This window comes from Hippocampus bargibanti, linkage group LG17 (assembly GCF_051943395.1).
Source record: "Hippocampus bargibanti isolate YZ-2025 linkage group LG17, ASM5194339v1, whole genome shotgun sequence".
Taxonomy (NCBI): Eukaryota; Metazoa; Chordata; class Actinopteri; order Syngnathiformes; family Syngnathidae; genus Hippocampus; species Hippocampus bargibanti.
The window spans coordinates 9,817,515-9,845,316 of record NC_142750.1 but is presented as its reverse complement, the minus strand read 5'-3'; the positions used below and the strand labels follow the sequence as shown (position 1 = coordinate 9,845,316).

At 43.0% G+C, this 27,802-nt stretch overlaps 3 protein-coding genes across 4 annotated transcripts; 2 read left to right on the top strand and 1 right to left on the bottom strand.

Annotated features, from left to right (window-relative positions):
* Nucleotides 1-26: 26 nt before the first annotated feature.
* Nucleotides 27-9,559, top strand: LOC148885635 (properdin-like). Its single transcript, XM_089018226.1, has 12 exons — nt 27-187; nt 1,585-1,723; nt 1,809-1,972; nt 3,435-3,599; nt 3,840-4,040; nt 4,970-5,137; nt 5,205-5,336; nt 5,616-5,678; nt 5,750-5,923; nt 6,813-7,016; nt 7,122-7,233; nt 9,307-9,559. Exons 1-12 carry the CDS (start codon nt 127-129, stop codon nt 9,434-9,436), a joined length of 1,713 nt encoding a protein of 570 aa, XP_088874352.1. The 5' UTR covers nt 27-126; the 3' UTR covers nt 9,437-9,559.
* Nucleotides 9,560-10,227: 668 nt separating this feature from the next.
* Nucleotides 10,228-23,139, top strand: med15 (mediator complex subunit 15). Its single transcript, XM_089018253.1, has 18 exons — nt 10,228-10,405; nt 11,066-11,153; nt 11,431-11,482; nt 11,560-11,583; nt 11,651-11,815; nt 13,634-13,791; nt 13,850-14,116; nt 14,184-14,234; nt 15,254-15,349; nt 15,423-15,541; nt 17,419-17,546; nt 17,614-17,748; nt 19,273-19,336; nt 19,562-19,628; nt 19,713-19,867; nt 20,963-21,129; nt 21,363-21,461; nt 22,920-23,139. Exons 1-18 carry the CDS (start codon nt 10,338-10,340, stop codon nt 23,054-23,056), a joined length of 2,040 nt encoding a protein of 679 aa, XP_088874379.1. The 5' UTR covers nt 10,228-10,337; the 3' UTR covers nt 23,057-23,139.
* thoc6 (THO complex 6) lies at nt 23,132-27,705 on the bottom strand. Of its 2 annotated transcripts, none has more exons than XM_089018255.1 (13): nt 27,638-27,705; nt 27,171-27,262; nt 27,029-27,093; nt 26,856-26,959; nt 26,745-26,782; nt 26,607-26,655; nt 26,292-26,363; nt 26,117-26,219; nt 25,530-25,579; nt 25,382-25,444; nt 24,514-24,624; nt 24,298-24,426; nt 23,132-23,259 (listed from the first exon to the last, which is right to left on the bottom strand). In XM_089018255.1, the coding sequence occupies exons 1-13, from the start codon at nt 27,650-27,652 to the stop codon at nt 23,179-23,181; spliced, it is 972 nt and encodes a 323-aa protein (XP_088874381.1). In that variant the 5' UTR covers nt 27,653-27,705; the 3' UTR covers nt 23,132-23,178. The 2 variants fall into 2 exon arrangements, with proteins under 2 accessions (XP_088874381.1, XP_088874380.1); XM_089018254.1 differs by having other exon boundaries at nt 27,171-27,316; nt 27,638-27,701.
* Nucleotides 27,706-27,802: the final 97 nt, after the last annotated feature.

Genomic DNA, 27,802 nt, shown 5'->3' with positions numbered 1-27,802 from the left:
TCCTGCTTCCTGTCTGTCTGAAAGCGAATGTCAAACAAAAGGTCAAAGGTCACGTTAATGTGCAACAGGGGTGAAAACAGCAGAGGGGAGGTGCAGGAAGCATGACATTTTCATTTTAGAGACGCCATGAAAAACGTCAAGGAGCTGCTCCTTATCTTCATCGTCCTAATCTGCGCCAAGCGTGCAGGTGAGTCAGACACACACACACATAGGGATACAACTCTATGCTTCAGAATCAGAATCAGAATCAGAATCATCTTTATTGCCAAGTATGTAGGACACACAAGGAATTTGTTTCTGGTAGAACACGCTGCACTAGTATCGTTGTCAAAAAAACTGCTAAGTGGCACTATACAGTTCCATTTTGGCTACTGTTGAAAGAGTTCAAAGAGTTAATGCTTACTACTATCTTTGTGACTGCTTTATTTTCACCATTTTCTGCCTCTTTTCTGCGACGCTACATTGCAGTCCAGATGCCTCAAAATGACACGGAAGGACTTCTTTAATCAAAAAGTGACGTCGGTTGTTGTTAGACACTGTTGTTTTTTGTTTCCTAACTGACATCAGGAAAACGTTTTATAGCATCTAAAATACCCAAAACACGCAGGCTGATATTTTTAGTCAAATGCAAAACACCGATTAAAATGAATTAGTCTCCCAAAACTACTTCAAAATAATCTGAGAAAGTTTCAGTTACAGAAGGTCCCGCCCCCTTGTTCGTGACGTCACGCCAGGACGTCTTTGCTCTAGAATCAAAACAATGGCTTCAGATTCGGAGAAGATGCTTTCTTGTTACTCATCCAGTTATGAATATGATTCAAATAGTTCTGAAGAGGAAAGCATAGATGTTTGCAACCGATTAAAGAAGTCCTTCCGTATCATTTTGAAGTGCTGGACTCCAATGTAGCGCCCAGAAAATGCACAAGAGGGCGCTGAAGCTCTTTTTGGAAATAGGCTTATTTTTCTGCTGGGAATTTGTGTCAACTAGTATCAAATCTTTGAAGTCTTGGTGCAATATACAACAATTCACCATCGCATTATTTGTGTTTTCCTTCTAATTTCGCCATCAACACAGATCAGCACGAAGTTTTCAGACCAAACAAAGTACCCAAAATGCATTGTGTGTCACTTTCTCGGTCAGGGGCGTTCCAGACGTAACATCACGTCAGGCGTCGTCATCAACTCGAAAACAAGACTTCCTGAATATTCAGAGCGAGTCTTAAAATGTAAAATATAGCTATATGCGGTGGAATCTTTGTCAAATACGCTCAGTAGAAGTCATTTCAAGTGATTTTACAAATTATGGACACAACTTGTACGGAGGCGTCGGTTGTCCTTTAAAGAAACACAGAGTAATTGTGGGTGTACTTATTGCTCCCCAAGCTCGGGGGTACTAAGTTGGGGTTCACTCCAGTGGATGACAGGGTTCGTATTGCGAGGGTTTTCTGGGAAGCACTGGCAGAGTCCCCTGTTTGTAAGCATTTCAAAGTCCAAATCAACAAACTAGTTTTCAGCTTTCTCAATTTCATGTTTAATGAAATCCCCCAACCATGACACACGCGCTGGGTATACGTGTGTGTGCAGAGTCGGTGACGTGTTTCGCACGCTTCGAGCGGATGTCGGGCATCTGTGAAGAAGAGCTGGGTGACCTTGATGAAGACGACTGCTGTCTCAACCCTCATTATGCTTACCTGACACAAGATGGAGGCTGTCAGTCCTGTGGGTCAGTACGCACACAAGAGCGAGCGCACACGCAAACACACGCAGTGATGCCATGAAACAGCTTGTTTATGTATGTGTCTTGTCAGTCCTCCAACATGGTCCGACTGGTCGCCATGGTCACCATGTACAACGTTATGTGGGGAAGGCGTGACCCAAAGGAGCCGGAAGTGCTTTGGCATTGGCCAACCAGAGTGTCATAATGCTCAAGAGTCACTGCAGACCAAACCTTGCAATGGGACATGCTGCGGTGGTACGTACATACAGAAAAATACAATGTCAAAATAATAGGATCTATATCACAGGTGTTAAAGTCAAGGCCCGTGGGCCAAGTGTGGGCCACCACATCATGTTATTCAGCCCAAAAAAAGCAAATCAAATAAAAAATTCCATGATGCTTGCTAAAGTCTGAACCAAAATTTCAAATTGTCATATGTAAACCACAACAACAGTCATTTATTATTTCCAATTTGAAAACTAGTTATTGATCAATTTGTTGTGCGCTGTGGATATACAGTGGCTTGAAAAAGTATTCATACCTCTTCAATGAAGTACAGATGACAGTTGAAGAAACCTTTTAATCGATACCTCTTGAACTTTCCCACATTTTTGTCAGGTTCTGACCACTAACATAAATATATTTTATTGGCATTTTATATGAAAGACCAACACAAAGCGGTTCGCGATTGTGAAGTAGAAGAAACATTATACGAGGGGCAGAGGTTCACCTGAAGGCAGGACAACAACCCTAAACATAAAGCCAGAGCTACAATGGAATGGTTTCAAACAAAACATACTCCTGTGTTTGAACGACCCAGTCAAAGTCCAGACCTAAATCCAATTGAGAATCTGTGGCAAGATCTGAAAAGTGATCTGAAAGTGTGTGTGTGTATATATATATATATATATATATATATATATATATATATATATATATATATATATATATATATATATATTCTTCAACTGTCATCTGTACTTCATTGAAGAGGTATGAATACTTATATATATATACTTTATATATATATATATATATATATATATATATATATATATATATATATATATATATATATATATATATATATATATATATATATATATACACACACACACATTTTTTTTCAAGGGGAAAAATATGTCTCTTGTAATTGATCAGTAATTAATGAGACTCTTAACTCATTCACTGCCAGACGATGTGCAAAAAAGTGTCCACTCCAGCGCCAGGGTTTTTGTCATTATCACTTGAATTCCAGGACCCACAGAATATTGAGTTGTACGACTACATAAACATTCAGTGCAGCGTAAGAAACCTTACACTTTCTTCTTTCATCAGAAAAAAAGAATTAATTACTAAATGACATGGGTCTGGAGTTACATGAGCTTGAAATGAGGGCGGCTGTTGAAAATACAATGCAATACATACATACTAGTTTACATCGCGCTTTAACAACAGCTGAAGCTGGAACAAAGCGCTAACATGGGAAAAAAAAGTTCTGCCCCCTCGTGGAAGGGAAAAAACTTTATCTGCACCCCTCCAAGAAAAAACAAAACCTGTTCGTCATATTTTCAATTCCCGAATAAATTAATGAATGGCAGTGAATGAGTTAAGGATTTCATCCAACTCATTGGGCGGGACTAGTGCTCAACCAGCACCAATCAAATTGCGTGTTTCGTTTTAACAACAAATCGATATGACATTTTCTTCGTTCCAGATGGGTGGAGCTCATGGCTTCCGTGGTCTCCTTGTTCTGTGACGTGTGGAGGAGGTGGAGTCAAGAAGCGGGTGAGGCTTTGCTCTGCAACTCCAGAGTGCCTCTCCACCTGCGCTGGCGCCACCGAGATTGTGGTGTCGTGTGATCCCAGCGGCAAGTGTCCAGGTAGGTCCCAGGTCATCTTTGCCAAGGTCCCTCCAGAATTATCGGAACAGGAAGTTTAATTCCTTATTTATTTTGTTTTCTGAATACATTTGGATTTCATGATCAGAAGATGTAAATGAGCCAATCGTGGAAAATTCATGCTGTCTACATTTTGATATGTTCAATAACCTTGAACAGAGCACTTTTTTTGGGAGCCTGGTGCTGCCAAGGTTTTGCTCATGCGTGTGCATGCATGCGCAGTGCACGGTAGCTGGTCCTCGTGGTCTTCGTGGTCGTTGTGCTCTTCCACCTGCGTGAGCGATGATGCGGCTCCGCCATCCAAACAGCGCCATCGCTCCTGTTTGGACCCTGCCCCCTCCGCCGGCATTGAAACACCTGGTGACGGTTGCCATGGAGATGAAGTCGAGCGACAAAACTGCGACGACATCCCAAAATGTCCCGGTAGGTTGGCAGAGTTTTGTGTTTGTACAGTGATAACTTGGCTTACGAACTTAATTGGTTCCCAAACAGAGTGTGTAAGGTGAAAAGTGTGTATCCCAAAAAGTAATTTCCCATAGGAAACCATTAAAATGAGAATAATCTGTTCCCAGGTACCCATAAAACATAATTTTCTACTTTCTAATTTTCTAAGCCGTCAAACTACACAAAATATACCTTATTTTATGTGTAATAAATGTGCTATGGTATTATAATTAAAGAAATAAACTGTACTGTATAATAAAGTCGTTTTATTTACCTTTGTGATGGTCGCTGATGGCTTGATGGAATGGAGTGTCCGGTTTCCTCAGCATGAAATACTTGATGAGGAACGTAACCTTCTTTCACCATCTTGAGGAATGATCCCTTGTAGGTGCTTTCTCTGTGATAATTTTATCTAGTTCCTCATCAATTGTGTTGTTTAGCTGGGTTGATAGCTTTTTGCATCAAGTGTAGAGATGGCTTGTGTGGGTTGTTTGTGGAGCCTGATGGATGGGATATTTTAACCTTGCAGTCTCCACTCTGCCTTTGAACTATCAAAGTTGAAACTCTTTCACTGTCGTCTGCCTGTCTCTTTAAGGTTTAAACCACCACCCCCCCCCTCACTGCTGCGTTCTTGACCAATCAGGTGGCTTTAACCGAAGACTGGGGGTGGGGAATAGAGGACAAAAATAGTCGGCTGACATTTTGTTGTTAGAAAAACAGGCTCGTTAGCGAACAACACATCACTCAGCACGCAGCTCCGCGTACGAAAAAAAGTTTGTATGCCAAGGTAAGAATGTTCGTAAATGTAACGTTCGTAAACCGAGAAGTTCGTAAGCCAAGGGGTTTGTAAACCGAGTTATCACTGTATATGTGTTGGGTGTTGGCATTTTCTGATGCATTCTCCTTAGTGGATGGAAACTGGGGGGAGTGGTTGCCCCCAGGACCTTGCTCCGCCCAGTGTGGGGAGGGGCTTAGACTCTCCATCAGACAGTGCGATCAACCTGCGGCCAAATATGGCGGACGACTCTGCGTGGGACCAAACGCGCGCACATACCCGTGTCACATCACCTGCGCTGGTACACGCACATGGACCCCCCGCCCCCACCCACTGCCTCACACATGCTGACTAAGTGTGATTGACAGTTGATGGAGCGTGGTCCGGTTGGTCTAATTGGGGCCAGTGTTCGTCTTCCTGCATCTCGGAAGGCAGGCCTCCTCCTATCAGGACTCGTCAACGTTCCTGCTCTAGTCCCGAGCCTTCGCTCTTCCCTGCAGGTGAATGTTGCCATGGCAATAGAAGACACACACACACACACACACACACACACACTAGCCTAGCGGCAGGTTGTAGATTTCCTATGTTTGATTCCTGGACCGGAACAAAACAATTTTTTTCATAAAATAAATTAACAACAGATGCAGAATATTATTCAAAACATTAACGAGACACAGATAGAAGTCCATACATGAACGCTGGGACCGATTCGGCCTTGACCGTCCGCCACTGGTATACTGTATCATCAAATGTGACGGCATCTTTGGTTGTTGTTTCAGGTGAGGCCTGCCCTGGTGACAAAAACTCTGTGGAAACCTGCAGCCATCTTCCGCATTGCACCGGTACGTTGCATGTTTGCCTACCCATCCCGCAACTATGTCCCCCTGCTTGAGGTTTATCCTTTTTTCTGCAGTGGACGGCGCATGGGGATCCTGGTCGGCCTTCTCGGCCTGTCCCGTAACTTGTGGCGTCGGATTAGAGGTGTCGCGCAGGAGCTGCGACAGCCCAGCTCCCAAAAATGGTGGCCAGTCGTGCGCAGGCAATGAGCAGCGGACTCGTATTTGCAATACAAACGTTCACTGTCCGGGTATGTCTACACCAGCTATTCATGTATCGTCAATGGGCACCTGTGCTTTGAGATACTGGTTTATGTAAATTACCGTATTTTCTGGTGTATAAGGCGCACCCAAAAGCCTTCATTTACTTAAAAAAATGACCCTGCGCCTCATACGCAGGTGCACCTTATATGTGAAGTCATATTGAGCCACTACAGGTCTCACAACTACTGTCAGCAGCCACCGACTACATTTCCCCCCTGTAGTAGAAGTCGTACGTAAGCCCACCCTCTACTGTAGCGCCTTATAATGTGGTAGACCTTATATTTGGAAAACCTTTATATATTTAGATATTATTTTTGGATAACTTGTTGCATTCATTGAAGGTGCGCCTTACACATGTATATGGAAAAAGTTTGAAAATACACCATTCATTGGGCCTTACAAACCAGAAAATACAGTACTGGTCTTATTAAGTTACCTTCCTCCAGTGAAAGAGAAGCAAATGTTACCAAAAAAAAAATGTAGGTTGTGTTTAATTTAAACCATAGCGCATACATAATATTGTACTTTACAAAAAAAAAAAAACAATAACACAAGTACAGATAACAGAAATAACTAAATAATTTGTGCATGATTTAATACTGCAGTCCAATTCCATGTGCTGCTCCTTTCGGTTTGTTTTGCGTTCATATATCCATTACTTCTAAAACTCTTGACGCCGACCGTTAGCATGTCAATGGCATTTTGCATTATTTGTTAGCATGAAGCTATGTATTCATATTGAGTACACATAGTTTTGCTGTGCTTACAAGTACAAAATTGTCCCATCGTCGGCTCACATCTCAAGAAACTCTCATTTCGCACATCTCAAGGCACTAATGTGTATCCAAATGAATCGAGCGTGTGCATGTTCCGCAGTGGACGGTGTGTGGTCCGAGTGGTCATCGTGGCAAAGTTGCACATATCCCTTCCGGGACCGCGTCATCCGCTGCAAGCAAATCGGTGGAAGTCAAAGTCGCGAGCGCCGATGTTTGTATCGGGAGCACAACGGGGCCATCTGTGGAGGTGATGACCTCAGTCTCAGCCAGTATAGAGGATGCTACGACGTCAACAGCTGCTACGGTGGGCACGCACCCATGCCGCATTATCTGCTCAGCTGTTGTTGTGTGTTTGTGTTTTTTTTCATATATATTTGTATCTCTGCGAATGTATGCGTGCTCGTCTTAGTCAAAGGAAACTGGGATGGCTGGGAGCCATGGTCTTTGTGTAAACCGGCATGTGGAGGAAAGTCTCGGCGCATCCGGAAGAGGAAATGTTCGCCAGACTACAGTGACTATCGGTAAGAGTCGCCGGATGCATCATTCCGCCGATTCGCCATAACAAGAAGTGAAGTCTGCGGCGGCCATCTTAGATTGCCACTCGCTAAGATCGGCCAACTTGAATAGATTGATGTCTATGTGGTTTTAATAATAATAAGACATTTAATTTGAAAGCCCTTTTCATCACACTCAAAGATGCTTTGCAAGAGCTTTAAATGCAAAATAAATTGTACACCTGAAGACTAGCATACATAATTTACATCAAAATAGATCTTAAAGGAATTGGGTAAAAGAGACTAAAATGTTTTCAGGTTATTTTCTGTCTCCATAGTGTGTATTCCTGAAACACTCATTTTGAAACGCAAGGCTTGGAGTCATGAAAACCAATTTCCATATTTGCATTGAGCTTTTAAGGACAACCGACACCATTTTTTGTGTTTCCTAACTGACATCAGAAAAACGTTTTATAGCATCTAAAATACCCAAAACACGCAGGCTGATATTTTTAGTCAAATGCAAAACACCAATAAAAATGAGTAAGTGTCCCAAAACTACTTGATTGATGCTGAGTTTCAGAAGGTCCCGCCCCCTTGTTCGTGACGTCACGCCAGGACGTCTTGCCTTGCTCGAGAATCAAAACAAGGGCTTTAGATTCGGAGAAGATGCTTTCTTGTTACTCATCCTTTTATAAATATGAATATGATTCAAATAGTTCTGAAGACGAAAGCATAAAAGTTTGCAATCGATGAAAGAAGTCCTCCCGTATCAATTCGAGCCATCTGGACTCCAATGTAGCATCCCAGAAAATGCACAAGATGGCGCCCAAGCTCCGTTGGAAATGGGCTGATTTGTCTGCTAGTAATTTGTGTCAACTAGTATCAAATAGTAGTCTTGGTGCAACACACAACGATTCGCCATCGCATTATTTACGTGTTTTCCTTCTAATTTCGCCATCAACGCCAAGTTTTCAGACCAAACAAAGTATCCAAAATGCATTGTGTGTCACTTTCTCAGTCAGGGGCGTTCATCAACTCGAAAACAAGACTTCCTGAATATTCAGCGTGAGTCTTAAAACGTAAAATATAGCTATATACCGTGGAATCTTTGTAAAATACGCTCAGTAGAAGTCATTTGAAGTGATTTTACAAATTATGGACACAACTTGTCCGGAGACGTCGGTTCTCCTTTAAGTGTATCTTATCTCACAATGGTCAATGGTGATTTACAGGTGTTAGGTTTATATTTCACTCTACAGTAATCCCTCGTTTATCACGGTTAGTGTGGACCGGTTCTATCTGTGATAGATGAAAAATTGTGATGTAGCAAACCCTACGTGTATGAGTAAATTTACATGTGTATGAGTACAAAACAATATTCATCAGGCCAAATTTAGTGGAACACAGTGTACGATATGCATAAACAAGCACAGTAAATGTTTGTAGTACAGTACAAAACTCTCATGCAAAACAGTAAACGGTCCACTATCAACATACAGTATATACGGGATAATACTGTATAAGTTAAGTTTCAGAAGGCGTCGAAGGTCCTGCAGAAGGCTCGGATGACAATTTTACGACGGGTGAGGAACATTGTGATAGGTAATGGTTGTCATTGTTTTATCTTTTGAGCAAAGATCTATCTGTATGGTTCCACGATCTCCTCAACACAATAACTGAAATCGACAGCTCATTGTCAGGTGTGGCCAAATGAAACAGATGTTTTTGGTTTCTGAAGTAATGTTCGGTTTTGTGCATTGACAGCACAGTAAAGTATATATAAAAAATTCATAAAAATACATAAAAAATAACAATACATCTAATGAATGATGTATGGTGCACTCTGTGACCCGCTGTTGTTTTATAGTACTGTACTGTAATGACTTTCCCTGCCATTTGGGGCCTTTTTTAGGTTAGAAAAAAATCTTCTATGCATCAAGGGATGCAATAATCGAACCGCCAAGTAGCAAGGGATTACTGTTTTTTTTTTCACTGATGTGATTTGCCATTTATCCAGCCACCCATCCACTCATGCTAAATATTTGGAAAATGTTGCTTTAAAAAAAAACCAATGAATTATTTTGGGGTTCCACACAGCCTCACCATTGGTCGTCTGGATCAGCCGGCTGTCTTCGTTGGGACGCCGCTGTTGGACTGCGGGGATTTGCCACCAGGGGGCGACATGCAAGAAGTTCAGCCTTGTGTCAACGTGCCCGCCTGCGACTGATTGGCCTGTGTGTGTTAACGTGTATGTGTCCATGTGTGTGTCCATGTGTGTGTGTATGTGTGTGTGTGTTCCCAATAAAATTGTGGTGTATCGCTGGAGTGGCGGTGTATCAACCCCGGTCAAGGATGACGCCTCGGACTGATGTCCAAAACGTTTATTACGGAACACCGTGAAAACTAAGACGTTTAAAACAACAATCGACATTACTACAATATGTTCGACAAGACATACAGTAAATAAGCAAATTAATAACGTACCGTGTGCACCTTGTAAACCGAAAGTAGACACATTTTAATGACGTTGAATGGACTGTCATTCTCGTAATTTCTCTCGTTCTATGTCTAGCGATTTCTCTCGCATCGAAACACGAAGCCGGTAGTGATCATGACCAAATACTGTATAAAAGTTAACACTTTTGCAAAACAACAATATAATGTTTTTGTTGTAATTGCAACCAATGACTTAATATTGGCGCCAGTTACAAGCGGCTATTGTGTGGGCGATTCGCAGCGGCAGTTGCCGATTTGATCCTTAAATCCTCTTCACACTCCTGCACAATTACAAAATGAGATGAGAAAATTACGCGATGCAGTCTGTGAATGTGGATATGAATTGTGATATAAACGGATTAATAGTTCTTGCTTTGCGCCACGAGCGGATGAACACGCAATTGGAAATCCAATCAAACGGGTATAAAGTGTGGCTAATGCTCAAGAGAAAAATGCAATGAAAGACATGGACGCCAGGTGGCGCTCGTCGATCAACTCCGCATCACCATGAACGGACGGAATAGAAGAAGAACTCGGAAGAGGAGCACGTCAAGACATCGCTGGTATTTTTGTTGTTTGACCATTTTGCGACTCAATCCTGTTTTATTAAATTGTTCCGGCCAACCGTCGTCATGGAGGTTCCGGGACCCGACAGCGACTGGAGAGGTCCTCAGTTCAGACAGAAAGTCGTCGCTCAGATGTAAGATTTAATCGCTGTCCCTCCTGCTTTCTTAACCTTAGTTTGGTTCTGTTCAGCTCAACCCAGTCCAAACAAACAGACCGGCTTAACGCGTGCAAAGCCTTTTTTTTACATTTCAGAGCACGTTGTGTGTTTTAAATTGCCCCAATCCTGACAATGTTTTCCAAGTTTGAATTATGCGTATCCCAATGAATTAATCATTGATATGGTATTTAAAAATAATTAAAAGGCTACATCAAAGTTTACTTACTAGTAGGTTTCCCACTGAATAACTGGTTTAGAAAAAAGTGGATTTTCTGTTCCTCGATTATTGAGATTATGTGTTTAGCATGAAAGAGACTCGTTATACTCTATCATCGACGCTATCATCGACTCAACTGTGATCAGATAACGCCAAAATATCCATCATATTATTCCCCAACGGTCTTTTTTCCCTACTATATAGCCATGTTTCAGTTTGGAAAAACCATGCTTCTTTCCAAGAACGTTAATTCTAATGCAACGTTGTATGCTATGTGTGCATGTTGGATCGTGCTTCAGACAGCATGTCATATACGTATTGTGTAAAATGCAAGCGTGAATGTATGTAAATAGAACATGATTCTGTGCAATACAAGATGATGTGAAATAGTGGTCTCCTAATGTATTTGCACTATGCAGCGAGGAGGCCAAGAGGAAGGCGGGAAGCGGACACAATAAGTCTAGCACGGAGATGGAGAACCAAGTTTACATCAAAGCTAAGTCCAGAGTAAGTCGGGAACATGCTGTAGCCTCCCCCCTAACATATACAGTGAAATGTTAAGATTTAAAATGCAATATGCAAGAATAGCAACATGGAAACACAACCGTGGTTAATCACATAACACAATTGTAGATCAACACTTAATCAGGAATAACAGGTTGAAGCTATAGCTTTGTGTTTGCTGATGTGTGCACATTTTCAGCATGACATCCCTGATCCACTGTTGATCCACTTTCATACAACAAAGAGATGCAGAAAAGTGATTAACATGTTGTGTTTGCAGGACGAGTATCTGTCCCTAGTGGCCAGGCTCATCCTACACTACCGTGAAATCCGTGAGTGACCATTCATTCATTCGCTTGCCTGTCATGTCCCATTATCACTTGACTACTGGCTTGTTTCTCTTTGACAGACAAGAAGACCATGGGCGGTCCGGGTGAGTTATTTTCTGCATGTGCACATGGGCGGCACAAGGTAAAGCGGGTGTGTGTTGTCTCCATTAGATCCCATCAATGCCCTGACTAACCTGACTGGTGTCGGAGGGGGCCCGGGCGCCATCGGCATGGGGCCCCGCCCTGCCGGCGCCCCCGTTGGGGGACTTGGGGCAATGGCGCCCATGCAGATAGGTCAGCATGCCATGCCTGGGGTGTCTGGAAATCCGCAACCCAGTGAGTGGATTTCCTCTATACCTAGCCGGATGCTCGCTTGCCTGTGGAGTCACATGACCTCGCGTGGGCAACCCGTGATGTCGTTAGGTTATGTTCACTCACTTGATTAGGACCCAAGTGGGTATTTATTACATACAGAACGCACAACAAATTAATGAATACAGTGATACCTTGGCTTACGAACTTAATTGGTTCCCAGGCAGAGTGTGTAAGGTGAGAAGTGTGTATCCCAAAAAATAATTTCCCTAAGGAAACCATTAAAATGAGAATAATCCGTCCCCATCAAACATAATTTTCTACTTTCTAATTTTCTGAGCCTTAAAACGACACAAAATATACCTGATTTTATGTATAATAAATGTGCTATGATCTTATAATTAAAAAAATAAACTGTAGTGTATAATAAAGTCGTTTTATTTGCCTTTGTGATGGTCGTTGATGGCTTGATGGAATGGAGTGGCCGGTTTCATCAGCATTAAACACTTGATGAGGAACGTAGCCTTCATCTTTCGCCATCTTGAGGAATGATCCCTTGTAGGTGCTTTCTCTGCGATAATTTTACCTCGTTCCTCATCAATTGTGTTCTGTTTAGCTGGGTTGATAGCTTTTTGCCTCAAGTGTACAGATGGCCTGTGCGGGTTATTTGTGGAGCCTGATTGATTGGATATTTTAACCTTGCCGTCTACACCTTGCCAAGGTAAAACTTTCCTGAATTTAACGTTCGCAAACCGAAAAGTTCGTAAGCCAAGGGGTTCGTAAATCGAGGTGTCACTATAACTAGTTTTCAAATCTGAAGTCAAGAATAATGACTTAATTTACACGCCAAAACATGTCAGGTAATTAAACACCACTGTCTGTAAGAAAATAATCGGTTGCAAATTAGATAATAACTTAACACAAAGAACAATGACTGTTATTGTAGTTTACATACGAGAATTTTAAATTTTGGTTCGGACTTTAGCAAGTATTATGGAATTTCACAAGTTTGATTTGCCTTCGCGAGCCGAATAAAATGATGTGGCGGGCCGGAACCTAAAGAGCACAGATCATCCCAATGTGTTCTCTATATTAGTTCACTTTTGTTCCCTCTAGCAGATACAGACGCTCCCCAACTTGCAAACATTCAAGTTATGAATAACTGTACATACAAACATTTTTGCGGGTATATTCGAACAGAGATGCAGGTAAGTTAGATTTTGTATTGTACACCTTTTTTCCGGCCAAGCTCGCTTACGATTGGCTGCGTACTATGCTTCACGCACAAGCATGCACACAGACACATTGGAGGTTTCAAGGGCTGGATGTTTACGCGACAGACAAGTATTGCCAATGGGTTCAGGCCCTGATCCGCCGAGCTCGCTTACGATTGGCTTCGAAGAGTATGTGGGCGTGGCGTAAATCCCTCTTCCCAGTTGAGGCTCCAGGAGGACGCACTGCATAACAAAACGTAATGGCTGCTGGCACGTAATTCAGTAATTACATGCCAGCAGCTTCAGTAATGGATTATTGAAGACCCAAGGATGTATGTCATCGTACTGCAGTAGGTGTGTATTAATTTTACGACTGTTAGAGCGTTTGTGTTTTATACTTCCCCGTTCAGTGTTTGACTTAAACATACATTCCATAGAAAATACAGCACTGAAGCAATTTAAGAATAAATTCACCTTACAAAGGAGCGCTCGGATCGTACCTCGTGCATAAACTGGGGAGTGTCTGTTTTGGGGTCAATGACCCCACGCCTTCTGTCCCAAAATGGGAATGTGCTCATGGTTAATTCCCTGCGGCTCCCTTAACCCTCTCCCTGTTCCTGGTCCTCAGTGGGGGGTCCCGCCCAGTTGACCATGCAGCAGCAGCAACAACAAAACTTGCAGTTCCAGCAATTCCAGCAGCAGCAGTTTCAGGTCCAGCAGCAGATGAGAGCCCAGCAGCAAATGCACCAAAACCAGCAGCAGCAAAACCAACAGCAGCAGAACCAGGTACCACTGCAACCAAATTCCAGTCCCTTTCAGCCGCCGCCACTTGTTGTGTTTGCAGATGCACCAGTCCAGGATGCAGCAGCAGCAGATGGTGCAGTTGCAGCTGCAGCAGCAGCATGCGCAGGCGCAGGCGCAGTCTCTTCAACACATGGTGCAGCAGCAGGCGCAACCGGGGCCCATGCAGCCGCTCCTGCAGCAACAGCAGCAGCAGCAGGCCTCCATGGTGCCGCAGTCTCTAGCGGGACAGATGGCGCCCGCCCAGCACGTCCCCATCAACTCGCTGAGTCAACAGCAGCACCAGCTCAAGATGCAGCAGGCCTTCCAGGTTAGAATCCCTTCTTCAAGTCACTACCCTCAGCACACCCAATGGCTACTTGAACATGTATGCGCAGGCCCGTGCGGCGTTGCAGCAGCAGCATCAGATGGCGGCCGCGTCAGGACAAGTGAGTCACGGCCTTTAGGTGGGAATACAGGCGCTCCCCTATTTACGAACCTTCGAGTTACGAACAACGGTACATACGAACATTTTTGAGGGTATCCCGAAAAATGTTCGGACAGAGTTAGATTTTGTATTGCGAGCCTTTTTCCGAGTAGTGCTGCTTTCCGCCTCTAAGACCGATGTGAGGCGCTGTGAGATCTCTCTCTCTCTAACATGTGTAGTATTCTCTCCAGTTGTACATGAACATATCTTCATAGAGCATATATTTTATTAAATGTTTATTTTTCAGTACAAACCAATACAGGTTACTTATACACGCCTTAAAGGACAACCGACACCATTTTTTTTTTGTTTCTTCACTGACATTAGAAAAACTTTTATAGCATCTAAAATACCCAAAACACATAGGCTGATATTTTTAGTCAAATGCAAAACACCAAAAAAATGACTTGGTGTCCCAAAACTGCCACAAATGAGCTCGAAACTTGGGACATTCAGAAAGTCCCGCCCCTTGTTCGTGACGTCACACCATGATACTCCTACACAAACTGCCTTGCTCCAGAATCAAAACAATGGCCTCAGAGAGTTCAGATTCGGAGAAGATGCTTTCTTGTTACTCATTCAGTTATGAATATGATTCAAATAGTTCTGAAGAGGAAAGCATAAATGTTTGCAATCAATTAAAGAAGTCCTTCCGTATCAATACGAGCCGTTTGTATGGAGTGTATGATTCAGGCGTATATAAGTATGTTTAAAGGAATCTTTGTAAAATGCGCTCAGTAGAAGTCATTTGAAGTGATTTTACAAATTATGGACACAACTTAATTCGGAGGTGTCTGTTGTCCTTTAAACATACTTATATACGCCTGAATCATACACTCCATACAAAATATGACACTGAAGCAAACTTACGAACAAATTCACCTTACGAACGACCGTTCGGAACATATCTCGTTCGTAAGTTGGGGAGCGTCTGTACGTTAAGGAAGCGACGGCGCTAATCACACCCCGTCTTCCGTCCAGCTGGTACGTCCCAACATGCAGATTCCGACCCGGCTTCCGCGTCCTCCGCTGGCCCCATCCATACCACCCCCCAACGCCACCGCCGTGACGCAGCAGGTATGACCTTGACCCTATGAGCTTTCAGGCTCTGTCAATCATCGATTCAATCATCGGTTGGTCCTCCTGGCAGGTACAGCAGCATGCCATGATGTCGTCACCTTCACCGGTGCAGGTTCAGACCCCACAATCCATGCCTCCGCCCCCTCAGCCGTCTCCTCAGCCTCCCGCTTCGCAGCCCAACTCGGCCAGGTATAGGCACATGTTGGGCTGTCACGATAATTCCTAGTTTGACTTGTGCTTCGAACACAGAAATGGACGTCTTAGTTTTTGGAGACTTAATAAATGGTCATTTTAACTCAATCGCTGCCATTCCCGAAATTATTCGGGAATTGAAAAGTGCAACGTTGGGCGCAATTCCCGAATTTGTTCGGGTTTTTGTTTTTCTTGCGGGGGTTGTCGATAAAGCGCTGCTTAGACCTCTGGCAATGTTTTTTCCCTTCCATAACTGGGCCACATTTGACTTTTATCCATGTTATGGCTTTGTTACAGCTCCAGCTGTTGTTAAAGCGCGATGTAAACTAGTATGTATGTATTGCATTGTATTTTCAACAGCCGCCCTCATTTCAAGCTCATGTAACTCCAGACCCATGTCATTTAGTAATTAACTCTTTTTTTAATGAAAGAGTCTAAGGTTTTTAACACTGTATTCAATGTTTATGCAGTCCTAAAACTCATTATTCTGTAGGTCCTGAAATTTGAGTGAAAATGACAAAACCCAGGGACTGGAGAGGACACATTTTTGCACATTGTCTGGCAGTGAATGAGTTAAATAGTTTTTTTCCAATTTAGTTGAATAGACGCTCCCCTACTGACGAACGTTCAAGTTACGAACAACGGTACATACGAACATTTTTGTAGAAACATCTGTAGTATTCTCTCCAGTTGTACATGTACATATCTTTATAGACGATAGATTTTATTAAATGTTTATTTTTCAGTATAAACCAATACAGATTACTTATACAAGCCTTAAAGGACACCCGACCCCATTTTTTTGTTTCCTAACTGACATCAGAAAAACGTTTTATAGCATCTAAAATACCCAAAACACGCAGGCTGATATTTTTAGTCAAATACAAAACTCCAATAAAAATGAGTTAAAGTGTCCCAAAACTACTTCAAAATGACCCCGGAGATGCCGAGTTTCAGAAGGTCCCGCCCCCTTTTTCGTGACATCACGCCAGGACGTCTTTCCTTGCTCTAGAATCAAAACAATGGCTTCAGATTCGGAGGAGATGCTGTCTTGTTACTCATCCAGGTATGAATATGATTCAAATAGTTCTGAAGAGGAAAGCATAAATGTTTGCAATCGATTAAAGAAGTCCTTCTGTATCATTTTGAAGCGGCTGGACTCCAATGTAGCGTCCCAGAAAATGCACAAGATGGCGCCCAAGCTCCGTTGGAAAAAGGCTGATTTGTCTGCTGGAAATTTGTGTCAACTAGTATCAAATAGTAGTCTTGGTGCAACACACAACGATTCACCATGGCGTTATTTATGTGTTTTCTTTCTAATTTCGCTATCAACACGGATCAAAGTTTTCAGACCAAACAAAGCATTGTGTGTCACTTTCTCGGTCAGGGGCGTTCCTTTAGTGACGTCACGTCAGGCATCGTCATTAACTCGAAAACAAGACTTCCTCAATATTCAGCGCGAGTCTTAAAACGTGAAATATAGCTATATGCGGTGGAATCTTTGTAAAATATGTTCAGTAGAAGTCATTTGAAGTGATTTTACAAATTATGGACACAACTTGTCCGGAGGCGTCGGTTGTCCTTTAAACATACTTCTATAAACCTTAAACATACTTATAAAAGCCTTAAACATACATTCCATACAAAATATGGCACTGAAGCAACTTACGAATGACCGTTCGGAACATATCTCGTTCGTAAGTTGGGGAGCACCTGTATTATCATTTTTCCTGATAGTTTCCAGTGAATTTCAACGTCTCAGATTTTTTTTAATGCTTGTGACAGGCCAAACAAAGCTGGTATCGTTGACACCTCCCTGTTTGAATCTTGTCTCCCTGTCCCTGTTCTTTTCCTTGGTCACTTCCTGTTTGCAGCTCGGGTCCCACGCCGTCTCCAGGAGGGTTCCAGCCCAGCCCCTCACCTCAGCCCTCACAGAGTCCGTCGACTGCCAGGACACCCCAAAACTATGGGGTCCCGTCGCCAGGACCACTTAGCACTCCAGGTCTGCACATGCACATGCACACGCACACACACACACACACCAATCTGATCATGTGACGACCCAACAGGAAACCCAAACTCTGTGATGAGTCCAGCGGGGGCAGCGTCCCAGGAGGATCAACAGTACATGGAAAAACTCAAACAGCTTTCCAAATACATCGAGCCTCTTCGTCGAATGATCAACAAGATTGACAAGAACGAAGGTGTGTGTATGTGTATATGCAGAGATGCATCTGGGCTGCGACCTTGCGCCATTGACGCATTTTGACAGCCACTGGCGCAACTTTGGAACTGTACTGCGTCAGCACCGGTGAAAGTCTATTACGATTAGCTCATATTGCTACATGATCTGCGCCACATATGACATACTTCTGTTCAAATAGATGAAACAAATTTAGTTAAGGGACAACCGACACCATTTTTTTGTTTCCTAACTGACATCAGAAAAATAGCAAAGATAGCATCCAAACCCAAAACACGTAGGCTGATATTTTTAGTTAAATGCAAAACACCAAAAATGTGTTTAAAGTGTCCCAAAACTACTTCAAAATGACCCCGGAAATGGCGGGTTTCAGAAGGTCCCGCCCCCTTGTTCGTGACGTCACGCCAGGACGTCTTGCTTTGCTCTAGAATCAAAACAATGGCTTCAGATTCGGAGAAGATGCTTTCTTGTTACCCATCCAGTTATGAATATGATTCAAATAGTTCTGAAGAGGAAAGCATAGATGTTTGCAATCGATTAAAGAAGTCCTCCTGTCTCAATTCCAGCCGTCAGGACTCCAATGTAGCGTCCCAGAAAATGCACAAGATGGCGCCCAAGCTCCATTGGAAATGGGCTGTTTTGTCTGCTGGGATTTTGTGTCAACTAGTATCAAATAATAGTCTTGGTGCAACACACAACGATTCACCATCGCGTTATTGATGTGTTTTCCTTCTAATATCGCCATCAACACGGATCAACACGATGTTTTCAGAGCAAACAAAGTACCCAAAATGCATTGTGTGTCACTTTCTCGGATTTTACAAATTATGGACACAACTGTCCGGAGGCGTCGGTTGTCCTTTAACAACAGCTGAAGCTGGAACAAAGCAAACATCAAATGCTGCCCCCTGTGGAAGGGAAAATCATTGCCAGAGGTCTGGCCAGCGCTTTATCAGCACCCAAGCAAGAAAAAAAAAAAAAAAAACCCGAACAAATTGGGCAGTCGTCCTCTACGTCATAATTTCAATTCCCGAATAAATTTGTAAATGAGTTCAAAACAGGCAGTAAACATTCTTGTTTTTTTAAGAAACAATCGAATAAGTCTGTGGAGGCTAGTGACAATTTGTTGCAGCAAACTGCTTTTAATGATTTGAATTTAGTGGTTAATGGGAATGATTTCAGAGCTGTTGCAGCACATTGGAAATCTTCAAAGCAAAGCACTTTTTAGACACAAGTAAGAAATATCGTGCTAAGTCTGTTGTCTTTGTCTTCTCTGTAATACAGCAGAATATCAAAATAGCACAGAACTGTTTGTGTAGTGTGTGTTTTTATTTCATGTATGAAGAAATTCTTTGACTTGAATTAAAATTGACATATTAAAACTATAGATTTTACTCATGTTTTTTTTTCATTTGCAATTTAGAAATATCATGGTCCAATGAATGTATTTTGTTCTATTTTAATCACTTCAATCAATGTAAAGGAACATTTTGCGAGTAACCTTTGACCTTTGACTTGTTGTCAGATCGAAAGAAGGACCTCAGCAAGATGAAGAGTCTCCTCAACATCCTCACAGACCCCAACACAAGGTGAAACTCAAAGCACGCTAAGACTTTGCAATGGTGATGCTACCATGGGTGCAGCTAGTCAGCATCGCCATGGAAACAGTATGTTCGTCCACCTTTCTGTAGCAACTGTCAGCTAGTTATCATGTCGACATGTCACCATGATGAGTTTCATGTCACGTGTCACCGTGGTGACAGGCGAGTTAGCGTGACCCCCGCATCAGCCCTCTTCAATTTCCTGACCTCCAGGTGTCCTCTAAAAACGCTCCAAAAGTGTGAGATCGCCTTGGAGAAGCTGAAGAATGACATGGCCGTGGTAAGACATTCCCCTTCTTCCATCATCACCCACCCAACCTTCCCCGAATTTTAACGTCCTTGCATCTGTGTTGCTTTTGGTCAGCCGACACCTCCGCCACCGCTTCCACCCAAGCAGCCTTATTTGTGCCAGCCGCTACTTGACGCCGTCATGGCCAACCTGCGCTCTCCCGTATTTAACCACTCGCTACACCGTACCTTCGCCCCCGCCATGGCCGCCATTCACGGACCGCCCATCACGTAAGTGACATGCCTGCTCATGACGATGCCTGACGTGACGTCACTAAAGGAACGCCCCTGACAGAGAAAGCGACACACAATGCATTTTGGGTACTTTGTTTGCTCTGAAAACTTTGTGTTGATCCGTGTTGATGGTGAAATTAGAAGGAAAACGCATGAATAACGCGATGGTGAATCGTTGTGTGTTGCACCAAGACGACTATTTGATACTAGTTGACACAAATTTCCAGCGGACAAATCAGCCCATTTCCAACAGAGTTTGGGCGGCATCTTGTGCATTTTCTGGGACGCGACATTGTCGTCCTGACGGCTCGAATTGATGCGGAAGGACTTCTTTAATCGATTGCAAACATTTATGCTTTCCTCTGACGTCACGAACAAGGGGGCGGGACCTTCTGAAACTGAAACTTTCTGAGGTCATTTTGAAGTAGTTTTGGGACACTTTAACTCATTTTTATTGGTGTTTTGCATTTGACTAAAAATATCAGCCTGCTTGTTTTGGGTATTTTAGATGCTATAAAACATTTTTCTGATGTCAGCTGGGAAACAAAAAAATGGTGTCATTGTCCTTTAACTCATTCACTGCCATTCACAAATGTATTCGGGAAATATGACGTGGAGCGGCATTCCCGAATTTGGTCAGGTTTGTTTTTTTTTACTGGGAGGGTGCCGATAAAGCGCTGGTCAGACCTCTGGCAATGTTTTTTCCCTTCCACGAGGGGGCATCATTTGCCTTTTGTACAGCCGCCCTCACTTGCTCCTCATTATTCCAGACCCATATTGCTTAGGAATTAACTCTCTTTTTTTCCTCGGGGAAGAAGAGAGTCTAAGGTTTCTTAGGCTGAAATGAATGTTTATGTAGTCCTAAGAACTCGATATTCTGTGAGTCCTGCAATTTGAGTGAAAATGACAAAAACCCTGGAGTGGACACATCTTAGCAGTGAATTAGTTAAAAATGTCTAATTTTACCTCGATTTTGATTTTATTTGTTTTCTCATGAATTTTACACTTTCCGCCATGGACCTTATTTAACCCCACCGAGATCAGTCAAACGTTTGACACCCTATGAGGATCTTTTTGTGGCTTCCCCCTCAGCGGTCCGCTGGTTCTGCCACGGAAAAGGAAGCAGGATGACGATGAGCGTCAGACGGTCCCCAACATTCTGCAGGGGGAGGTTGCCCGGCTGGATGTCAAATTCCTGGTACACCTGGACCCAGCCCACTGCAGCAACAATGGAGCCGTTCACCTTCTTTGCAAGCTGGGTGAGTGTCAGAGATATGACAGTCAACTACCGTGGACAGAGACTTGCGGATTTACTGTGGCCATCTGCGCTTTGACTCTGGGCCTATTGTTTGTTGTTTAGTTGGCCGACTAAGCACAGCACTTTTAAACATGATAACTTCTTATTCTCCATCAGTGAGACACGAAAACACCCCGCGTGTTGATTCAGATTCCAACCCCCACCTGCTCACTTCTAACCTCCTTTTATCCACAGAAGACAAAAACCTGCCGAGCGTTCCGCCGCTGCAGCTCAGCGTTCCCGCCGACTATCCGGAGCAGAGCCCATATTGGTCCGACCACGCCGACCAGTACGGTGAGCAAAACATCGCCCGCCGCTTCCTGTCCATCGCAGTATATTAGTCATCTTTGGCATTTTTTTTAGGGGGGGGGTTCGTTGCCCATAAACAAAACTTTGGTAAATGCTTAATAGTTATTTGAGAAAGATGCTTCAATCTATTAATTCCCATTGAAGCTGTGCTCCAACCTAATATGAACGTCTGCTTAGCTTAATGCTAACAATCAATGAAAAATACAACTGACGTGCTAATTGTTAGCATTTTTACATAGCGGTAGGTGGGGGGGAGGCAAAGTCACATGACTTTTGCAATTGTGAGGGGGATCAACGGCATTTTAGCATCACTTTCATTCACCAGCAGGGGGCAGTACTGCACAAAATGTCCGCTCCTTTGAACAGCTGAAAATCCCAATTGCCCAAAGCAATTTTCCTCAATTTCACATTTAACTCATATTCGCTGCCATTCCCAAATTTATTATGGAATTCAAAAGTGTGACGTGGAGCGCCATTCTCAAATTTTGTTTTTCTTGCGGGGGGTGCCGATCAAGCCCTGGTTAGACCTTTCGTAATATTCTTTTCCTTCCACATTTGCGTTTTGTCCGTGTTAGCGCTTTGCTACAGCTTCAGCGGTTGTTGAAGCGCTATATAAACCATTATGTATGTTTTGTATTTTGTACAGCCGCCCTCATTTCAAGTTCAAATAACTCCAGACCCATATAACTTAGGAATTCACTTTTTTTTCTGATGAAAGAAAAGAGTCTAAGGTTTCTTACGCTGAATTTCATGTTTATGGAGTCCTAAAACTCAATATTCGGTGGGTCCTGCAATTTGAGTGAAAATGACTAAAACCCTGGCACTGGAGTGGACACATAGTTGCACATTGTCTGACAGTGAATGAGTTAATGCTAACAATCAATGCAAAATAAAACCGATGTGCTAATTGTTAGCATTTTTGGTGGATGGGAGATGGGGCGAAGTTGTGGCGACAACTACCAATTTACAAATGAAGAGAAACATCAAACTCTTTAAAGTCACATGATTTTTGCAATTAGGAGGGGGGGGATCATTGGCATTTTAGCATCACTTTCAATAACCAGCAGGGGGCAGTACTGCATAAAATGTCTGTACTCTTGCACAGCTGAAAATTCCAATTGCCCAAAGCAATTTTCCTAATTTTTTTTTTGAGGAGTTCACTTTTAATTTTTAAAATCACCATATGTTTTACAATGTACACAGAGTGTAATTTACCTGACTAGAATTGATATTCCTTAAACTCGTGGAAAGCTTTGATAGCCTTTCCTATTATTTCACTAGAACAAATTCAACTAATAAATCAAAGCACCACTTTTGCGACCGACCGATTGCAAAGCATTCCTTATTCCCCAACACCCCAGTCCCTGCAAAGGGATTTCTCGTGCAGGAATTATCTCGATCTGGTGTAAAAATGTGTGGCTTTGTGCCGACTTATGTGCGCAGGCAGCAACCATTTCCTGCAGGCGGTGCATAGAACCCTGGCCTCCAAGCTTCTCCAGCTTCCTGACAAGCATTCGCTGACAGAGATTCTGCACACGTGGGCACAGAGTGTCCGCCAGGCCTGTTTGTCCGCTGCCTGATCTCACTGCCGCAACCAAGCATCTTAAATGGCAACCTTTACTTATTTTTTAAAAACACAAATAAAACACCTTCCGGAAGATCACACGTTTTATTGCAACCATACAAAAAAATGACGTGTGTATCAAAAGCGGAGTGAAAAGGCTCTGTAAGATACGTTGGTGAACACATCCACGAACTGGCTGCTTCCTGCCACCGTCAACACCTGAAAGAGATTTGTCGCTGCAGATGACTGAGATGATCGCACAAAAACACAAGAGCGATACGGCCAGAAAACGTGAGTCATACAACTACACATTAAACCAAGAAAATACAGCCCATATTTTGGACGAAGGGTGGGAATTTGAGAATTGTAATGACCTGAATCACTAAAAAAATTACTTTAAGGACAACCGATGCCTCCGGACAAGTTGTGTCCATAATTTGTAAAATAACTTGAAATTAGTGTATGAGTATTTGTAAAATACTGCGCATATTTTACAAAGATTCCACCGCATATATATATATATATATATATTTTACGTTTTAAGACTCGCGCTGAATATTCAGGAAGACTTGTTTTCGAGTTGATGATGATGCCTGACGTGACATCACGTCTGGAACGTCCCTGACCGAGAAAGCGACACACAATGCATTTTGGGGACTTTGTTTGGTCTGAAAACTTCGTGTTGATCCGTGTTGATGGCGAAATTAGAAGGAAAACACATAAATAACGCAATGGTGAATCGTTGTGTGTTGCACCAAGACGACTATTTGATACTAGTTGACACAAATTCCCAGCAGACAAATCAGCCCATTTCCAACGGAGCTTGGGCGCCATCTTGTGCATTTTCTGGGACGCTACATTGGAGTCCTGACGGCTTGAATGGATACGGAAGGACTTCTTTAATCCATTGCAAACATTTATGCTTTCCTCTTCAGAACTATTTGAATCATATTCATAAATGGATGAGTAACAAAGCATCTTCTCCAAATCTGAAGCCATTGTTTTGATTCTGGAGCAAGGCAAGACGTCCTGGCGTCACGTCACGAACAAGGGGGCGGGACCTTCTGAAACTCGTCATTTTGAAGTAGTTTTGGGATACCTAAACTCATTTTTATTGGTGTTTTGCATTTGACTAAAATATCAGCCGTTTTGGGTATTTTAGATGCTATAAAACGTTTTTCTGATGTCAATTCGTAAACAAAAAAAATGATGTCGGTTGTCCTTTAATGTAGCATGACGATAGAGGACTGGGCATACCTGGTGCTCTGCGCTGTTGGTGTTAAGCTCCAGGCTGTTGATGTTGTTGGGTGTGCATGGAATCTGAGCCTTGACCTGTCCCCCCAGTAGGCAATGGGACACAGTGGGACCTTGGCCCACTGCCAAAATCTGCGTGGCGATTGGACGAGATTATTCACACGGATTGAAGGATGAAGGAGTCGCAAGTGCAAGTTGCCGAGGCTGATTTTTGCTCACCATATCCTGATAAAACGTGGCTCGTCTCTGGCAGCCGCTCAAAGCGAAGACGGATGTCGGCGTCAGGGAACGAAGGTGCCACAGGGAAAGTGATGGGCCGCCGCCGCATAGCTACAACAACCGCAATCAAGAAACATCACCAGAATGATGATGTCACAAGTGAAGTAAACCCTCATATTGCAGCATTTACTAATTTTGGGGGATTTTTCATATTATTCCTTGCAAAAACACTGGCACCATCTTGGTGTCAAAAAACTAAAACGACAAAAGCAGTCATTTGCAAACATCTTGCATATTGTCTAATATTGCTATAATTATTATTATTATGCTTATAATATTGCTATAACATAGCGTTTTTTGTACTTCGTTTCAAATGTTTAAGAACTTTCCAAATCGTTTTTGACTGTTAGAATGTCACAATTGGCTGCAGGTCAAGAGATAAGAGATTCAGTGTACAATCACTCCCCTACTGACAAACCTTACGTAAACCAAAGTTACGAACAACGGTACATATAAAAACATTTTTCAGACTTGTGTTTCTTTCTGCCGCTAACACCGACGTGAGGCGCTGTAAGAGCGCTCTTTCTCCAACATATGTAGTATTCTCTCCAGTTGTACATGTACATATCTTAATAGAACATATACTTTATTAAATGTTTATTTTTCAGTACAAACCAAAACAGGTTACTTATACAAGCCTTAAACATACTTGTATAAACATTAAACATACTTATATAAGCCTTAAACATACATTCCCCAAAAAATATACCACTGAAGCAACTTACTAACACATTCACTTTACGAACGACCTTTCGGAACGTATCTCGTTCGGAAATTGGGGAGCATCCATATTATCAAAATGACTTACCATCCAATCCGAGTCGGTGGTCAAACAGCTGATCCACTTGCCAAACTGGGGACGGGCACATTTCTGACAAAGCACGAAATACGAGACTGTGAAAAAAAAAAACGGCATGCTAACGGCTAGCTGCGGTCCTGTGATGACATTGTCTTACTTGATACTTGTACACCTCCACGCAGTGAACGCACTGAGACGTCCTGTTGTCTGGACACAAGATGAGACAACCACATTTGTGTTGAACTGAAATGCGAAGGAATTCTTCGAATGGTGGAAATGTAGAATGTCATGTGGAAATTCGGGGAAGTTTGACAATGAAATTATGGGAGTTTTCGGGACTGGTGGAAAAACTGAAAACATCGGGTACATGAAGATTGTGGGATTCTGGGAGGGGAATTATCAGAAAAAAAGAGTTAATTCCTAAATTACATGGATCTGATGTAATATGGGTGCAAGTGGAGGCGGCTGTACAAAAGACAAACGCTGCCCACTCATTGCCAGAGGTCTGACCAGCGCTTTATCGGCACCCCGCCCTCATGAAAAACCAAAACCCGAACAAAAATGGCGCTCAACGTCATATTTTCAATTCCCGAATAAATTTGGGAATGGCAGTGAATCAGTTATTGGGTAATTCTGAATCCTCAGGAAGTTTACATTTTTGGATCATGGTAAATGTGCAATTCTGACACATTTTTGAACGGTGGAAAATGCTTCTTAATGTTCAAAATGTCACTAGGTACTCACCCCATATCCTGACGGCACCATCCTCGCTACCTGACAGAACCTCACCTTCGCGCTCCCTCACACTCAAACAATGGATGTAATCCGAGTGTCCCCGGAAGACGGACTGAGAGCAGAGACGGACAAATGTCAACATTGGGCACCTAGTAGCCATGTTGCCACGCTTTCTCTGGCCCACCTTGAAGACGCCGTGCTCCAGGTCAAGGACATGAATGTTGGTGTCACCTCCGCCAAACACCACACTGTTGTCCTGACATGAACACAAACAGTTTACAAGCTTCTAGAGGACTGACTACAAATTGTGAGTAAGAAATGTGTGATTGTCAACACAACACCTCCATTTTGTTTCTACTCTTAACCCAAAGTTGTGCTATTTGCAGAAATGTCCAGTCGTTCTAATTGTTTTCCTAGTAAGGACTCAGTACTACTACGCAGACCTTCAGATAGATAGAGGACATGGAAAAAATTCTCAAAATGGCATTTTCGTACTCACTCTGGGGTTGATGACCATGGCGTTGATCTCAGGGATCTCCATGCTGGCTCTACACAAGGAGAGAAAGCGAGAAGGTGCATTATGTCAACTCCCTCAAGTCTAATGGTGAGCAAAGCCCAGTTAGAAAACACCACTGACTTGTATTCTGGTCTCCTTGTCCACACAGCTTTGACGTTCTAAAAGGCAAACACCATAAAGTGAAATAAAGAGTCACAAGGCTGCGGTGACCCTGCCATTGCATTGCCCTACCTTCTTGATGAGTTCGGCCCAATTCCAGGCGCTGACCGATCCATCCCCGGCACTCAGCAGATGGCCTCCAAACGACTCCAGACAGAACACTGGACTGTCGTGAGCTGAGAGGTACAACACACCGTCAGATGGCAAACACTGGCCTCAACTATGATGGGGACAACATTTCGCACCTTGAAACGTTAACACGGGCTTCCGACCTGCCTCCGACGTGTCAGGGCTAAGAGCTGCGCACAAACTTGACAGAGCAACATCATTTCTTAGGTTCATCATCATCATCATCATCATCATCATCATCATCATCGCAACCCTCACCTGAAGATGGCGATCTCCCCGTAATTGTTACCAGCCGCCAAGAAGCGTCCACATGGTGAAAAACTTTGAGAGAACACCGACATGTGCAGCAGCTGTGGACATGTCACATGTCCATTAACATGTAGAATATTCTTCAACACCACAGCCTGTTCACGAATATGTGACATGATTACGTTATAACGCAATACGTCCCCTGCTTGTTATCACGTCGTGACACCAGAGCGCCATATTCAATTTAGTAAATTAAATTTACATCACCACTATCAGATAGTAAGGTTCAGTCAAAGACTTAGTGGGGGAAAATATGCTCACATAAATATGGGAATGAAATTGTGTTTATTCTATATTCGTCTCCGATGCAAAGATAGTTGTATAGCTGCACGAGAGACGTCTGGCAGACAGGGTTTGACATTTGAGAAGATGTTTGTCGAAATTGTTTGGGGAAAAAAAAACTAAATTAAATTTACCTCGACGGGTCCCATTGTTGTATGCTGGAGAGGCGCGATTTGATCTGCTACAAAGACGCATTAATATGTCGTCATCGCATATTGCATTCTGGGACATGTAGTCTGATGCGCCCCGTTGTGAGATGGTCGTTACTTCGTCTTGATGGCAAGTAGTGCATTCAATAG